Source organism: Rhyacophila brunnea, unplaced genomic scaffold (genome assembly GCF_057557595.1).
Source record: "Rhyacophila brunnea isolate RB1 unplaced genomic scaffold, BYU_Rbru_1.0 scaffold_20, whole genome shotgun sequence".
Lineage (NCBI taxonomy): Eukaryota > Metazoa > Arthropoda > Insecta > Trichoptera > Rhyacophilidae > Rhyacophila > Rhyacophila brunnea.
Window position 1 is genome coordinate 17,340,944 of NW_028232860.1, and position 19,004 is coordinate 17,359,947.

At 32.9% G+C, this 19,004-nt stretch overlaps 2 protein-coding genes across 3 annotated transcripts in view; one reads left to right on the forward strand and one right to left on the reverse strand.

Moving 5' to 3' along the window:
- The window catches only part of mRpS5 (mitochondrial ribosomal protein S5), a 344,261-nt gene that overhangs the window by 147,587 nt on the left and 177,670 nt on the right, over window positions 1–19,004 (forward strand). The gene's annotated exons all lie outside the window — the stretch shown is intronic.
- Window positions 4,184–14,410, reverse strand: LOC147071300 (uncharacterized). Of its 2 annotated transcripts, XM_085948613.1 has the most exons (5): window positions 14,165–14,410; window positions 12,270–12,605; window positions 8,626–11,305; window positions 7,303–8,384; window positions 5,170–6,667 (listed from the first exon to the last, which is right to left on the reverse strand). In XM_085948613.1, exons 1-4 carry the CDS (start codon window positions 14,341–14,343, stop codon window positions 8,352–8,354), a joined length of 3,228 nt encoding a protein of 1,075 aa, XP_085804739.1. In that variant the 5' UTR covers window positions 14,344–14,410; the 3' UTR covers window positions 5,170–6,667; window positions 7,303–8,351. The 2 variants fall into 2 exon arrangements, with proteins under 2 accessions (XP_085804738.1, XP_085804739.1); XM_085948612.1 differs by having other exon boundaries at window positions 4,184–6,667; window positions 7,303–11,305.

Genomic DNA, 19,004 nt, shown 5'->3' on the forward strand with positions numbered 1-19,004 from the left:
GGAAAGAACTCACCTTGTGCAGATAACAAACGACCTTGATGCAACTTTAGAATATTATGGTCTTGTAATAATAATTATGAAATAAAATAACAATAATAAAACTATTCATCACCATCTATTTATTGTTTTATTTATTGTTTGTTTTCGTTATTATTGTTTTCTACACAAAATAATGTTAGTTTATAATACGATTTATCACTACACTTAAGTAGGCACCTAGTTATTTTTATATCACTGGTTTCACGATTACTACTAAGGACAATTTAAAATGTTTTCTGAATAACAAATGAATCAGGAAAAATATTTTAAGAAGTTCAAAAATAATAGGTATCAATATTAACGAACTTGTATTAATAATTTTAATATTGCTATAACTGCTGCTATCGGAGAATGCTAGAATAAAACTGATGAAAATTAAGGGCACAGTAGAAACCATTTTCGACTGTCTAAACACTCTAAACTCTAAACAATCTGATGAAAACAAAACTATAAAAAGTAGGTACTAGGTAGGTACCCAGTTGTTCCTTGTTCGAGTTTCGAGATCCCATTGTTTGGTGTAATTAAAATAATTCCTAGTTATAGAAAGGAAATCTCTCCATTCGCGATGTTTTATTCAGTTTTATTTTCATTCTAAATTTCATGAGAAAGTTTTAGTTATAGATATGCCACCATAAATTGTCCGGTTTTCGAATTTAGTACTAAGCTCACCACAGTATAAAAAATATTGAATGATATATCAAAATCAGCATGTGGCGCTCTCACTAATCGGAAGACTTATAAATTGTTATATCATATAATTATGTACATTCACCTTTACTTGCTGAAAGGTTCTTGATAAACCTGACCTAAAATTTAAAATTGCTATTCAGTAATTAATACCTAACCAAATTAAATGTTCAAATTTACTTTATGTACCTGAGCCGGATCCAAAAAGTATCATTCATTCGAACTTACGTGCATAAGAAAAATATTTGAAACCAGAAGAAAAAAGTTTTTTTGCGTTCTAAAAAAAATATTTGTGGACAAAAACCCTTTGTACTAACAATGATTGAAATGTTTGAATAATGTCTCTTGTTCTTCGGTTTCCTTCTTATCAGCTTATCACTTAACAATGATGCAATTGTTCATCCCCATTAAATTTTATTTTTGCTGGTCACACATAGCATAGCATTAAAATATAATGATTATTGAGTCATGTTACGTTATGGTGTGACGTTTTACGTAATAAATAATAATAGGTAGGTATTAATTTATTATTTTCTAAGCAATGATGATGTCAGTGGGTTAAAATGCCGGTATTGGGTAGCGTAACAATGCATCCTTTGTTAATTTAGAAGCGTGTATCCAAATCAACAAAGGCGTGCGTAAATCTTTTCAACTTTATTAATAAATTCACCATCGTTGACTTAAAAATAAACACATACAAGGGAAACACTGCCTGGCAAAAAAACGTACACATCAGTATTGCCATCTTTTCGTCACGAGTCCATAATTATTTATTGAAATGTACCTATTTCGCAAAATCTCTTTCATCTAGAAAAAAGATATTGAGGAATAAAAAAAATCGTAGAATGATGGTGGATATCTTTATAGAACTTCCGGATAAAAAAGTTTGTCCAGAACTAAAGTAATTTTCAGCGCAGGTACCTATAAATGAAAGTTGAGATTTATTTTTACCAGAGAAATTCCATTCTGAATCATAGACGGCACAGACCAATGTGAATGTTTTGCATCGCTCCTGTGACCAGTGACGTCCCGTGGGGTTAGGCAGATTGAGCGTCGCCTAGGGGCGGCAGTTACTCGAAGGGCGGCAAATCGAGGATATAATATACAGAAATAGCTATCTAAACTTAATAATAACGAAAATATCTCACCGGCTATAATCAGCTCACCGGTTGGAAACAAAATGTATTAATTAACATAAAAGGTTTAACAGTTTCGACGTCCATGGTGATACAAAATACTGTATGAAAAATGGGGCGACATTTTGGCGCTGCCCAGGGGCGGCATTTTGTCTAGGACGTCACTGCCTGTGACGTTCGTATCTCGTTATGAATCTTATCCAAATTAAAGCTTATTTAGTGTAAAATTACAGTATAATTTACTATTATTCGAATTTGACTTTGAAGTCCTTGAGATATGGTTTGTTCTTCTTTCTTTGCGTGAGGTGTTTATTCTACTTCCTTTTTCTTGACGATGTTCATTCCTACTTTTTATTTACTAGTTATAGGTACCCGCGCGTGTTATGTATGCTTTCGGTGAACCTTTAACTATTAAAATTTATCTTTATTTTTACAGCGCTCGAAGTGGACCGGAACGCACCGGAGCGCAGCTCCTGTTCATGAAATTTCGTACAGGTACCTACGGTTGGTAACACGGTGTGCACAAACGCACTGCCGGGGATATTTTGTTTTTATAATATTTGAAAATGTTGCCACTATGAGATAAAATCCTATTACCTATTAAATTCGATATTAGAAATACTAGGTATTTCGAATTATAGTAAAAAACATTCCCTTCTGGTTCTGACATAATTCAAAATCCATGATATCCGTTACGATTATCGGTAATATGACTATGCAATATTAAGTTTATTTTTGCAAAAAAAACTCTTGTTTAGCCTCAAAGACCAGTCCGATTGAAAATGTTCAATTCGGATTACAGTGTTGCCAACCGTACTATAATTATAGTATTTGTACTATATTTTGTCTGCGTATTATGTACATTACAGTGGTTTCCAAAGTTTATGTTACTATGCCTCCCTTTAAAAAAAATCTAATCTTGGCGCCTCCCCATCTTTATTTCAAATACAGACACCTTTTTATAGTCAAAAATCTACTAGGTAATACAAAAATTTAAAAAAACTTGATTATAAAAATAAACAAGGTTTTACTAGGTAAGTACCAATGACATTATTAATGTACAACGCACTCAATACAGTAGCTAGCAATTAAATTCACGCACAGCGACATTCGCACATGTATAGGTAGACGTCACGCAATTTCCATTATGCGATATAACGCATCAGGAATTTATAGCAATATCACCTTATTGTAATGGCGTTAGAATAGTGTTTCCAGTGTCATTGTTCATTCGAGCGAACCCGTTCGGCAGACCCGACTTAAAGCATCGGAAATTTATAGCAATATCACCTTTATTGTAATGGCGTTAGAACAGATTATGCCATTCGGCAGAATCCCAGCCAATCCAGTCGGGTTTGCAGACCTACCAGTATTACTAACCATACTTTAATTACAGTACAATACTGTAATTTACAGTATTTGCATATTGAAAGATTGAAGACGAAAAAGTTCCTGTAGGTACTATAGTTTTTTCAGAAATACTTTCATCATCATTTTTACACCTTTGTACTATTATAATCAGCAAAAAAAAAATAGTTTCTCTCTAGTAAATGGACCTGAAAAAGAAGGCTACACACTGGTCAGCGTACTAGTACCTACACCTTATTACTATAATTTTGAATATCGAAAAAAAGTTTTTTCTTTACATTTCTCTACATTAGAAATTACATGAATTACACGGTAGGTATTACCGCATAAAAATGTGGTGCGAAATACTATCATTTCGTAATAGAGAAAAATTTGGCTGGCAGAGAAAAAAAGCTGTTTGGATGTAAAAAATAAATGAAAATGTTTTGGCCACTACTAATTCTATATGTGAAAAACAAAAAACCTCAACGTCGTCAACCGCAGACAACGCGTACTATAATTTAATAAATAAGCTCTTGGACCACATACTGTAATTTGGAGTACACTGGGAGCATAGATTAATTATGATTGTATCAACTGTGCAACATTTTATTTTGGCAGACGTCATAACGGCCATCTGCAGATATCCACTCCTTCACTTGCATATCTGCCCCCTATGCGACACCCACAAACTACAAATCAACCCACCTTTCACACACCTCTGTAGAGGCAGAAATATAGACGCCAATCAGCCCTCGCTTAACTGCATACATCGCTCACAAAGTGTCAGTCACAGCAGTCATACTGTAGGTATCGAATTAATAATGTTTATGTTAATATCTATTTCTATACAATGATTTAGTTATGATGTTGTGGCGGATATTAAACATTTACATAGTCCATGGGTACTTTAAAGAAATGTGGGCACATAATAAAGGTATATTGGAATATTTTTAAATACAAATATCATTATTGACAAAATACTTTTATTAGACTGTATAAAATTAATATCAACATACTATATATACATAACACTTTTATTTAAAAAAATAATGTTTCAAATATATTATTGCTCAAGCCAGAATCAAAATGAGCATTAATCTCAAAATAAGTATTATAGTGTATAGATCCACCAGTATAAGTTGTCCGCTGAGTGAGGGTGCCACATCGTCGCTGTATGATTGGTTTCCCGAATAGACCAAATGTTCAGGAGACGAAAAACAAATTTCATAATCCTTTATTTAAATACATGGAGATATTTAAATTGTTATTTATACAGCATATGAATGATGTATTCATTACCATTACAAAGTAATTTAAAGAAAGGGATGGTTCTCGTCCAATTAGATACAAAAAAACATTCTGCATTAAGAGGTCGATTTCGACAAAAACGGATATTCGGAAAACCAATCCTATAGCGACGACATGCTAACATTTGACATATCATGTAATACTTATTTATACTGTGACGAGCTTAGTTCTAAATTTGAATACCGGACGATTTATGATGGTATATCTATAACAGAAAAATTATACTATGTACTACTTTGGAAGATAGTAGCGAGGACAAAATTTAATACACAACTTTTGTGTAAACTATCCTTTCAATTTAAAAGTGTGTAAAAAAAATATTTGAGGGAAATTTAGTTACTAATGGCAATGCACTTGTTCAATAAGGAGCCAACTAATCCAATTCGATTTTACAACACATTCAAGAAATTATTGACATTCTGTTCTAAATTATAAAAAAAAAATCTTTCTAATGACACCCTCATTGACCTAAAACCTAAAATGTTTGAGTTCTTTTATATCATAATAATTCATAGTAGTTGGTTGGACTAATCGGTAGCTGCTGTAAAAACTGTCCATTACATTTGTTTTCTTAATCAGTAGGTAAAATTAAGTACCTAATAAATAGTTCTGATAATATGCAGTGTAATGTTAAATAAAAACAATATTTGTATCAACATTTATAGGCATTTGATTTCCATTTACTCAGATATATACATGTCACACAGATTTTACCAAGAAAATGAACACTTCAATGTAAATCAATAAACAAACCATGTCCTGCTGTCTTTGGTAAATTTTATAAGAAATGTAAAATAGATAACCTCGAGATAGTTTTACAATTTATTAAATTTGATGTCTTTCATTTGGTCAATCCAAACTATAGAAATATTGAAAAGTAGATATTTGATGGATAGATTTATAAAGTTTACCACTGCAGCTATAGGTAAATCATTCTACAGTGGCACCATAGGCGATTCGCGCGTGTATTGAATTGCTTGCGACAATTTCAATGTTTCAATGCTAGCAAACAATACCACTACAACTGCAAGCAGCATTTGCCGTACCCATGGTGCCACTGTAAAACGATTTACCTATACTTTTCTCGATTGACAGTGAAAGATTAAATGCTCAAACTCTAGTATATAAAAAAAAACAGTATTGCACTAATCACGTCTTAAACTTATAATTTGTAATGTCCACAATATATAAAATGACCGAAGATCACAGAATATATAATTGAAAATCTTCAATGATTTGGAGCGCAAATGGGTCCAATAGTCAAAATGTACATAATATTATTTTAGCTAGTGAGCTATAGACTTACAACGAACAAAAAAATCCATTTCATTACATTTTTGTCACCCCGCGTGCGGTGCTGGCGGCGTAAATAAAATTTTTAAATGTTTAGTTAGTCACCCTTTGCGTGCGCTTGTGGACGGTGGTTTATTCACGGTTTAAATAAAAGCTAAGTGCAAGCCTGGCTTTAAAGCATGTAAACCCTTTTATTGGGTGGAAATGTCACTGAATATAAACTGAAACCATTTTTCATTTTATCATTCTAAAAATCCAAGAGCCTTCAAGGGAATCGATAAGTCCGCTACATTATCAAGATGACACAATGCCTTTTTCATGACTGGTTTGACAACTGTTTCATTCCAGTAGTAAAGAAATATTGTGATGGAAGACTTAAAATATAATAGCATGAACTTGAAGAACTATCATCAAGAAGCTGCAGCTTTTAACTAAATCAATGATGCAACTAAAAAATTGAAAATTTGGACTCAGACACCGATGCATTTTCAAAGGTACCTCGCCTCATTCAGCGAGCACTTTATAATGAAATTCGACTTACGACCTAGGTTTATGATCGAAGTTTACAAACCCCGCCGTAAGTTGAGAACTCACTGTATTTTATTTTACTGTTTACTCAAACTTTTTCTAATCAATAGTTGAATTTGCTTTTTCAAATCTGTATTGCTGTGCAGATAGGCAAGGTATTGACTATCAGATAATTCATTTTTGTCCTCGCGGTCACCATCATCTGACATGGACTGTTTGTTTTTACTCGGTGTATCAACAGAACAATCGATTTTTATTTTTTTATTCTTCTTGGATTTTTTACTACTGCTACTTGCCTCATAGCTGTCAAAATCATCTGTCCCTTCCTATAACAAAAAAAAAACAGAAAATTTATAGAAGCCTACTTATGTAGAAAATAACAGAAGTGCAGATGGCTAAATAATATGTAACTAGCGGTGCCATCTCTATTACAAATGCTTACATATAATTTAAGTTGCCTTTAGTTTTAAAAGGCTCAAATGATAATATGAAATTGAGTTGGAAACCCTCCCGTTTATAAGATGTGATGAAACCAAACAGAATATATTTTTATTTAAAGATTTAAAATAAAGTACAATAGAAAATTGATTATCCGAACCTAGACCAACAGAAAAAATGATGGATTTAAAAGAACGGTGTGAAAATATGCCAGAACAACATTTTATGTTGTTGTTTGGAAATCTTCATTAACCGTTTACTATAAAGGAAACCTTGAAGTTTGTCTTGCGATGACCGATGACCCTCTAAAAGAAAGAAAATATCCAGACAAATATTCAGCGTAGACTATTTTCATTGGCAGACCTATAAAAAATGGAATATTTTTTGATTATCTGGACTACTTTCTTTTCCAATAATTAATCAGCATAATTGAGGTTTTACTGTAATTTTAAAAAAATATCACCTTATATTCAGATCAATAAAGTAATCGTATTAACTACGAATTCTGTAATTAATTACAAACCTGTGATCGCTTTCTCTTTTTGGTGTTGGAAATTTCTTCAGAATAATCTGCATCGCCCAATGAGTGCTTCGATTTTCTTTTGCTCTTCGGTTTGTTTAGGTCGACCTCCATAGCAGTGCCGTAAAAAGTATTTGATGATACATCATATTTAGATTCATTCGCATTGATGTGTTCCCAGTTTTTCACAGTACTTGGACTGTAAGCAATGTCTATTGAAGATAAACTAGAATTATTTTGTGACTTGGTTTTCAATTCTAAATTTGGTGTACGACTATTTTTCTTTTTACTCAGATCTGGGGTATTTTTACAATATTTGTCATCTTGGATATTCCGGGTAGGATCTTTATTTTTTTTAGTCGGAGAAGGTGTGTCTTTTTTGTTATTCGGATTGATATTTGAGATGAAGCCGACATTATCAAGTATTTCTTTCTTCTTGTGTGATTTAAGCAAAATTTTATCCTTAACCTCTTCAATATTTGAAGTTAGTTCTTTAACATTATTAGCGGGACGAATTTTCTTTCCAAGAAAATCTGGGGAAGGTTTAAATTTTTCACTTTTAACATTAATATCTTTATTTAAACTGAGAGCATATTTCTGTTTCTTTTTCTTTTTATTTGGTTTATTTGAATCTGACATGAATTCATCGTCTGTTTTTGAAATAAAACTAGGTTTATTCGCTTGAAAATCGGAAATAGATGAGTCGTTCCTTATACTCACATTAGTCTCATTAGACCCAACTGAAAATATTTTGTCATTTTTAATATTACTTAATTCTACTCCAGTTTTATTGACATCTAAAAATTGAGTATTATTCAATTTATTCTTTTTTCTTGGGCTTTTATTATCCTTCTCACTTATTTTAGGTGTATTTTTATTTTTGTCTGGTTTTTCTTTTGAATTAGTTACAATACTCTCCCTGGTACTAGACATGCTTTTTTTACTTCCAACATTGTCTGGAGAATTTACTTTTAATAAATCGCTTTTAACATTTGGCATTAATTTCTTTGTACTAAAATCTGGGGTTAATTTCGTGTTTTGTTTTGAGTTATTCAAAGTATCTCTTGGACTATTAATTTTGTCACCTGTGGGAGAAAAAGAGTTCACCGAGTTATTAATAAAACTTTTTCTTGCGTTTGATATTTTCTGAATATCGCTTTGCGTTGACGAATTAATTTTTGATCCACTTTCCTCTTCACTATCTGAACTTTCAGAAATGTCAGAATCCTCTGACTTTGACACCTTCTTAATTTTATTTTGACTCAATGAATTGTTGACACTTTTAACATTTTTGGATGAAATAGATGAGTCGTTCCTTATACTCACATTAGTCTCATTAGACCCAACTGAAAATATTTTGTCATTTTTCATATTACTTAATTCGACTCCAGTTTTCTTGACATCTAAACTTGGAGTGTTATTTGATTTCTTCTTTATTCCTGGGCTTTTATTATCCTTTTCACTTATTTTAGGGGTATTTTTATTTTTGTCAGGTTTTCCTTCCGAATTGGTTAAAGCACTCTTCCCGGTATTAGACATGCTTTTCTTACTTCTAACATTTTCTGGAGAATTTACTTTTACTAAATCGGTTTTAACATTTGGTGTCAATTTCTTTGTATTCAAATCTGGTGTTAGTTGCATGTTTTGTTTTGACTTTTGTTTGTTTGTTTTCTGAATATCGCTTTGCGTCGACATATTAATTTTTGATCCACTTTCCTCTTCACTATCTGAACTTTCAGAAATGTCAGAATCCTCTGACTTTGACACCTTCTTAATTTTATTTTGACTCAATGAATTGTTGACACTTTTAACATTTTTGGATGAAATAGATGAGTCGTTCCTTATACTCACATTAGTCTCATTAGACCCAACTGAAAATATTTTGTCATTTTTCATATTACTTAATTCGACTCCAGTTTCCTTGACATCTAAACTTGGAGTGTTATTTGATTTCTTCTTTATTCCTGGGCTTTTATTATCCTTTTCACTTATTTTAGGGGTATTTTTATTTTTGTCAGGTTTTCCTTCCGAATTGGTTAAAGCACTCTTCCCGGTATTAGACATGCTTTTCTTACTTCTAACATTTTCTGGAGAATTTACTTTTAGTAAATCGGTTTTAACATTTGGTGTCAATTTCTTTGTATTCAAATCTGGTGTTAGTTGCATGTTTTGTTTTGACTTTTGTTTGTTTGTTTTCTGAATATCGCTTTGCGTCGACATATTAATTTTTGATCCACTTTCCTCTTCACTATCTGAACTTTCAGAAATGTCAGAATCCTCTGACTTTGACACCTTCTTAATTTTATTTTGACTCAATGAATTGTTGACACTTTTAACATTTTTGGATGAAATAGATGAGTCGTTCCTTATACTCACATTAGTCTTATTAGACCCAACTGAAAATATTATGTCATTTTTCATATTACTTAATTCGGCTCCAGTTTTCTTGACATCTAAAATTGGAGTGTTATTTGATTTCTTCTTTATTCCTGGGCTTTTATTATCCTTTTCACTTATTTTAGGGGTATTTTTATTTTTGTCAGGTTTTCCTTCCGAATTGGTTAAAGCACTCTTCCCGGTATTAGACATGCTTTTCTTACTTCTAACATTTTCTGGAGAATTTACTTTTACTAAATCGGTTTTAACATTTGGTGTCAATTTCTTTGTATTCAAATCTGGCGTTAGTTGCACGTTTTGTTTTGAATTTTGTTTGTTTGTTTTCTGAATATCGCTTTGCGTCGACATATTAATTTTTGATCCACTTTCCTCTTCACTATCTGAATTTTTAGAAATGTCAGAATCCTTTGACTTTGATACCTTCTTGATTTCATTTTGACTTGATGAATTAGCAAGCGGTTTAATTTTTCCTGATGGTGAATCTTTAGGTGTAGTTTTAATTATTCTTTTTACATTATTTTCCCCCTCACTGTCCGAACTTTTAGTCTTCATTTGATTTGATAAATTAGTGAGCCGTTTATTTTTAATGGATGGTGTATTTATAGTACCTGTACTTTTAATTATCCTTTTTACATTACTTTCTCCTTCACTGTCACTTTCAGAATTATCAGAACTCTCCGATAGTTTTGATCTAGCTTTTAAATTGCCTTTACCTTGAGTAATTGAATTAATAGCAACCTTTCTAGCATTTTTTCGCGAAGAATCATTATTAGGAATACTCTTTTCATGCTCTTTTACATCTTTTTCTTCTTTACTATCGAAACTTTTAGATTCATCTGATTTTGTATCTTTCGATTTAGATAGTTTCTTAACTATGTTTTTGCATAAAGAATTAGTGACTGTTTTAATATTCTCGGATACAGAATCATTATTTTTTGAATTTTTTGTATCCCTTTCCTCATCACCATCTGAACTACCAGACGCATCTGATTCAGAATGTTTTTGCAGTTTAATATTTACAATCGACGATCCGCCGTCAAATTGATCTTTTGAAAGTTTCTTTATGTCTAGTTTAGGTTTTCCAGGCGACATTTTGAGGGTCGACGATTTAAAATCTAATTTCTTCGGTTTAACATCAAGGTGGTTACAGGACGGAGTTTCGGAGTTGTTCACCCTTGTGCTGCCGGACTTATTTAATGTGTTCGCCTTTTCCATTGAGGCGATTATTCTCTCACGTTCCATTATTTTCTTAATGACGCTGGCTCGGTTGATCATTATATGCTCTTCGACGTCAGAAATGCTATCACTATGTGAATCATCGTCGGGCAATTTGTTTTTGTTCTTATTGATCTCTTCTTGAATCATAGTTGTCGGAGATGGAACGGACTGCGATTTTTCTGAATTCTTATTCAATTTTGCTTTGGAAACCCTCGAGTGTGTTGTCGATTCAGAATCGCTTTCCACTTTCAGCTTAGAACTGGAAGGCGGAGAGCCCACAGTGTTGTAATGCATTTGAGGTTTTATGCCATCAAAGTTGACATGAGTCACTTTACGTCTTTCTTCATCAGAATTATTATAAATATCATCATCATCTAAAGGCGGCAATGAACTGAAAGAAGATATTATCTTAAAATATCATTTAGTAATTATTAGTAATTACGTATAAGTACTAGAAAAAGGAATCGGATAATGAAATAAAAATCTTGTGTAAAGTGGTGTTTTTGCTTAGAGGTTTGATTTTCGAAATAAGCAGTACAGTAAAACACAAGACAGCTTAAAAGGTAAGTATGGTACTTTGAACGGTGTCCAATAATGCCTTGAAAATTTGGGACAGGCATTTTTGATCGTGTTAAGAGTTTGCATTATATTTTAGTCTCTGGATTCCATGACAGCTAAAGTTAATATGTTAATAAGAAAATAACCTAAAATGTGGTAATGACATTATCATATTTTATGACTAACCATTATAGTAACATTATTAGAACGATTGATTTTTAAAGTACGTAACTTATTAATTCTGAAAGAAGCTACTTACATCAATTATTTACCTAATAATAATGATATTACAATGTTAAATATGAGAATGTAAACAGAACTTCTGATATATTTTACAACCCTAATATGAATAATTAATATCATAAATACTTCACAATGAATACTTAAATAACAATTTAACCTTTTCACCGCGTGGAGCATTTAATTACTATCTAATTACCACATTTAAATAACATGGTAATTATATCGAATGGCCAAATAATTAGGGCACAACAGGTGTGCCGTCCGCGACGAAAAGATTAAAAATACAAAATAACATTTTCAACGATAAGAATTGCAATATTAGACGGTTTGATACTACGAAATAGTAAAATGGTCAAATACTGGCTACAAACTAGTACCTCCAGCGGCAAACGGCTGAAGACAAAGACCTCCGATGGTTTTAGTTGGAGTTGTATACTGCCCTGCGATGTAAAAATAGTGTTTTTGATTTTAGTGAAATGAAAACCCAAGTTTTAAACTACCCTTTCTCTTATATTATGTAAAATTATATTGGATTGTTTTGACATAATCTCTACCTTTCATCTAAGCATCCCCGGATGTAAGGAAGGGCGCCAAATAAATCCACCATCATAATCTCAAAGAGAACTGTTTGCCCGACGGTCAGCCGTGAGCCAACCCACGCCAGGTCGGAGGGCTTCGGGATGACTACATTAAAAAGACGGTGAACCAACACTCCCAGATGGGTTACACTCTTATTGTTGATGACTCCTCGCAGTATGGTGCCCACTTCCGGCCGGAAGACATACAAGTCCACCTGGACATCTATGTAGATCTCTGCTGAGTCGTTTCGTATAGTTCCGAGGTTGTTTAGAATCTTTACGTTTTTGTAACTGATCATTATGCCAGCTAATCTGGAAAAAAAATTAGTTTTTGTAGCAAAGGTTTTTCTAGTTTATGAAACATGTAACACACTTTTTTGACAGCTTTATAATATGAATAGTGCTGGAGGAGCCAACAGCAAAGTCAGCTATGTAAGTATCCCCTTGAGTGCAAGACATGACCCTACAATCAGAAAGAAAGGCAATGGCAATTTTCCCACCTACATCAATGTAGCTTTTGTGAACCACATTTCAATAATAGTTGTGATTTGCGATATATCGATTATATACATTATAATTAATTTGTGACATGATCGACTGAAAGATATGAATATGATGGTTTTTGATAATTATATATCTCAGATTATGTCAATTTATTTCAGATTGTGTTGATAAAAATTTAAGAGATTTTGGGAGTACACCAAACCAAAGTGAAAATATTCTAAAAAACCAACAAAGCAGTGTGTGTTTAAATAAGAAATTAGTTGACCTCATTCAAGAGATTTCGGAAGTAATTATTATAAGAATATCTATTTTCTTATATTATGATGATCAAAATTTTGTATTATTTCATTAAGACAATACATCAGTGAAACAGCAAATAATTTTCAACTATAGGCACGACGAAATTTTGGACTTGCTGGCATTCGGAGAGAGAACGTCGAGCTGGGAACACGTCAATTTGTTTCGTGATGGCGACGGGACTATTAATTCTTTAATAGTGTAAAGATGACTAAAAACATTACCCATTTACTTGAAAAAGAAAACATGTCAATGAATATATTATTATTGTTACTAATAGAACAATAAACAGAACATTAAATGGACGCATATTGGATTTATATGACAAATTATATTTCATTCGGCATGCGTCATTTGCACCCGCGACCCGCAATCGGAGCATCGCCTAGCCACGATCTTTTTAGACCGTGCCTTAACTGAGGTATAGCCTTAATCTTTGTTTTGTAGCAAGTATTATTAATTATAGGCAGTCATTCATAATTTTTTTATTAGTTATTATTGTAAATCAGTTGAATTTTTCATACCTACCATATTTTATTTTTATTGACAATGCCACAGAAAAGGTATGAAAAGGGATCGGAAGAGGTTGAATATTCGCTGGATTTTATGAAATCACTTTTATATTTACATACACAATATTTTATTTAAGTACCTACGTAAGTAATTTTTTATACTTTAATGTTAATGTAACTTTGGATATGGTATGAGCGCGTGGCAGCATTCACGCCAAAGGCTACAGCGATTTACTAACTTCCAATAAGTAGGGCTTAGAGCTGTAGTCTGTATGGGTGATGTAGAAATGTGGTCGCCAAAGGCTACATCGATGTAGGTGCGAAAATTGCTTTCTGATGAGCAGGGTTTAGAAAATCGAGACATAGACGGTTAAAACTGAGATGGCAGGACACCACATTTAAGGGGATTTGAGGATGCTCAGTCAAAGCAATAGCAAAGCGGCAAGGATGGAGAAAGTTTCTGGAGGTGGTTAAGTTCCAGCAGTGGTTGTAGTTGTAAAATTCGTATAAAATTCATGTAGTCAGTGACCTAATTTGGTAGAATATTATAATACTTACTCTCTCTCATATTTTCCGATTTTGGAATCTAAAACGTTTGACACCGATTGCGTCACATTTGCGAGACCCCATGGTTGCAGAGCAATGTTTTGAATAACAGTTTTAACGTGAACGCACGATTTATCGTCAGATATTAATTCTTTCAGTTCTTTTAGTGAATATTTTATAATGCTAGCCATTTTTCATGCAGAATCATAACCGCAACAAATAGAACGGACCACACGATATTGTGACAGTGACAGTACCAGTGTTGCCATATTTTGAAAGTGGAATTATAGTACAAAGCCTCCAAAATTATAGTATTTGGGGATAAAATATAGTACGCGTTGTCATCTGTTGAAAATGAAAATTTTCCCAATTTTTTACAGTCGACTCGTTTTTATTAGGTGAAATATTTCGTCGCGGGCCGCAGGTTCCCAATTTTTCATAGTCGGCTTGTTTTTTTAGGAAAAATATTTCGTCGCGGGCCGCAAGTTCCCAATTTTTCATAGTCGGCTTGTTTTTTTTAGAAAAAATATTTCGTCGCATATTACGGTTGGCAGCACTGGACAGTACTGACAGTCATAGACTATATACCTGACAGTCCAATAATGGACGGTCTGAGTCTATGGTTGTAACGTTGTCGTGGTCTAATGTTGATTATAGTACCAAAAGGTAAAAATTATAGTATTTCTAAAAAACCTACAGCACAGGAAAATTTTCTTCTCGAATCCTTCAACATTATAGTATTTTTGGAATATTTGCGTAAAATTATAGTATTTTAGATTTTTCGCGAATTCAATAAATATATTGTAATTATAGTACGGTTGGCAACACTGTTATTATTGTTGACACTAGTGTTTCCATGTCTATTGAAATTTCAGTAGATCAACTTTACTGATATTTGTGTTTTTCCATAAAAATTGTAAGTAAACTGATGATTATTTTAATAATAAACGTGAAATGATTTACGCACGTCCTTTTTTGATGTGTGACACTTCTACGTTGACAAAAAAAAACATTGTAACTCTACCCAAGAGCGTCATTTTACCCACTAACATAATTATTGTTTATAAAAAAATGAATATTATTAGTTATCGTTATTCTTATTAGTCTTAAATCATATCTAATATACTACATTTTCCAAAATCTACTAATATTTTATGGAATCTACTGAATTATTTGTCAAAATCTACTGAAATTTTAAATTTTGACTTGAAAACACTGGTTGACATAAGTCTATGTCTATGGTCTAATTCAAGTTGTGACATTTTATTTTGAGGTTATCATCACAAAAATCATTACCATTGTAAACAATAACATATTGTTGAAACATATAAATGTTCGCATTCTTCAATCGCTATAAAAACATTTACGGAAAGGATATATTCCTGAGTTATAAAAAAATTCTTCCAAATTGTAATGGATGTGAGTTTACTCTAAAAAATAGCCAGGCTCCAAGGAGCAGATTTGCATTGCTGATTTTGGCAGCGATTGCAATTGGTTATTCCCTGCCCTATATATTAGAAGAAGTAGATAAATCTATTTATTTAGCAGCGCTGCTTCTATGCATCGCTGCTTTTTTGCAATCCAACAATGTTGATGAAGGTAGGTAACAATGATATAACTAGATGCCAATAGTTTATTTATAACAAGTCCAAGTCATGTCGCATTTATTATGCTGTAGGTTATATAACCGCAGATGACCGCATGACCATTTATCATTTTTTTGCGGAAACCGTTTATCCCATGTAGACAATTATATTAAATACCCTTTAAGTCGGATTACAGGAATCTAGGCGGAAACCGCGCTAATTTTCATAGCCGATTTTGGCAAAATCAGGGCTCGAAACGGAACGGAACGCACCGGAGCGCCGTTCCGGCTCGTGAAATTTGTAAAATTATCGCTCCGTCTCGTGGAAAAAATATGTTGACCATCTGAGCTAGATAGGCCATAGAATAGAAAATCTGACACACTTATTTTTATAAAATACACAAATGATTTGATGACTATGTAAATATCTTCAGAAAATTTGTCGAGCGCTCCAGTTCGTAAACTTTTCCATTTCGAGCGCTGGGCAAAATTCATGAATAATTCAAGAATGAAAACCTAACGTATCCAATAATTTATTTGCCGCTGCTTATCGATCCAATAATTGTTAATTTAAAGTTTGATATTTTCATACATTTCGCTGCATCATTATCACACACCAAGGTTAGGTTAGAGTAGGTTGGGGTAGATTAGGTTAAGTTAGATTGTGTTTGGTCTAAAAAGAAAGTTATAAAAGGCCATCCGATCATCTGCGGCACCATTACCATGCTTTATTGTGAACTGCTTATTAAGTCCAGTGCGCTAAGAGAATATGTAAAAATTATAATCTATACTTTATTTGTATTCCACAGAAAATTTTTTGGTGGTGCCATCAGTTGGCGTGCAGTACACAACGGAGTATCAATTTGGTCGGCAAATTAATTTGTTTATACACTGGCAAGACATTAACGATGTCATTATAAATGAAGTTATCCACATGGTAAATATAAATATTAAAAACATTCAACAAACATTAATGTTATTATCATCGGTACACCGTTATAAGACGGGACGAACATCATCCATAATTTGTTTAATGACCCTGTTCCATTACCATGCAAGTTAGACTATTTAAAATTGTTGGACTTTTACTCTGCATGAAGCACCCCAAATCTGCGGACTTTTAAGTTTGTTTCGTTTGACCAGGTTTGTTAGATTTCAGACATGTTTCATATACTGAAATATTACTCGCCGAGTTGCCAAAAGTCTTCCGTCAACAACGTGAGCTCGATCACGTATTAATATGCAATCATTCGGACCGAAAAAAAAACTGTTAACTTTTTTATTAATTTATATATTAGAAAACGGAGAGATTTAACAATTATTTTTTTATGTCGAATTATAAAAATTTTAAAAGACAACACAAAATTTGTTTTGCCTTCACTCCCATATTATTTTATGATTTAAGTACATGTAAATAACACAATATATCGTGATTATCGGAAGACATTATGATATGATTAACTATCAACTTTACTGCCAAAACTCGACTTTTTTATCATTCGTTGATTGTCTGTCGGTCAATAGCAAAGCATAATATACAAATCAGATGACGTCTGCCTGCATAATATTTCAAAAATCAATAATGTATTTTATATAAAACTAGCTGAAGTACCCGGCTTCGCACGGGGTCGCTTCGTGGTTATATTTATCTTAGATATTTGAAAAATAATAAGAGGTAATTATTTCTTTAATATTAAAATATCTGTGTTATACAATATGGCAATATGAAAATAATTATAATAGGAGTAAAGGTCAAACATAAGAACACTAAATTAAAATCGAATCCAAAATATGAAAACGTTATTAATGTTATAAATATGTAGTAAAAAAAAAATCAAAATTGGATGGAACAAACAAACAACAAACTTTGTATGTTATATAATAATAATTTAGAAACCGCACACAACTGACAAAAGTTTCATCGCAATCGGATGAATGGTATAGGAACGCATACGAATAGTAGAAGAAGATGATTTTCTAATTCAGAAACCTTCGTGGGCATGCGCATGACAACTCACCAAAGTTTCATTGCAATCGGATTAATGGTATAGGAACGCATACAAATAGAAGTAGAAGATGATTTTCTAATTCAGAAATCTTCGTGGGCATGCGCACGACAACTCACCAAAGTTTCATTGCAATCGGATGAATGGTGTAGGTACGCATTCGAATAGAAGAAGAAGATGATGGTTGTACTAATTCAGAAACCTTCGCAGGCGTGCGCACGACAACTCACCAAAGTTTCATTGCAATCGGATGAATGGTATAGGAACGCATACGAATAGAAGAAGAAGAAGATGGTTGTACTAATTCAGAACTCTTCGCGGGCGTGCTCACAACAACTGGTCAAAATTTCATCGCAATCGGATGAATGGTATAAGAACGCATACAAATAGAAGAAGATAGAATAGAAGAAAAAAGAAAATAGTTGTAACAATTCAGAGACCTTTGCGGCGTGAGCACAACAGTTGATCAAAATTTCATTGCAATCGGATGAATGGTATAGGAACACATACGAATAGAAGATAGAATAGAAGAAGAAGATGGTTGTACCAATTCAGAAACCTTCGCGGGTGTTGGCACAATTACTGACGAAAAATTTGTTGCAATCGGATGAATGGAATAGAAACGCATACGAATAGAAGAATATAGAATAGAAGAAGAAGAAGAAGAAGATAGTTGTACTAATTCAAAAACCATTGCGGGTGTTACCACAACAACTGACGAAGGTTTCATCGCAATCGGATAAATGGTATAGGGACCATACGAATAAAAGAAGATAGAATGAAGAAGAAGAAGAAGAAGATGGTTGTACTAATTCAGAAACCTTCGCGGGTGTAGGCACAATTACTAACGAAAATTTTATTGCAATCGGATGAATGGAATAGGAACGCATACGAATAGAAGAATATAGAATAGAAGAAAAAGAAGAAGATGGTTGTACTTATTAAAAAACCATTGCGGGTGTTACCACAACAACTGATGAAGGTTTCATTGCAATCGGATGAATGGTATAGGGACCATACGAATAAAAGAAGATAGAATGAAGAAGAAGAAGAAGATAGTTGTACTAATTCAGAAACCTTTGCGGGTGTTGGCACAATTACTGACGAAAATTTTATTGCAATCGGATGAATGGAATAGGAACGCATACGAATAGAAGAATATAGAATAGAAGAAGAAGAAGAAAAAGAAGATGGTTGTACTAATTTAAAAACCATTGCGGGTGTTACCACAACAACTGATGAAGGTTTCATCGCAATCGGA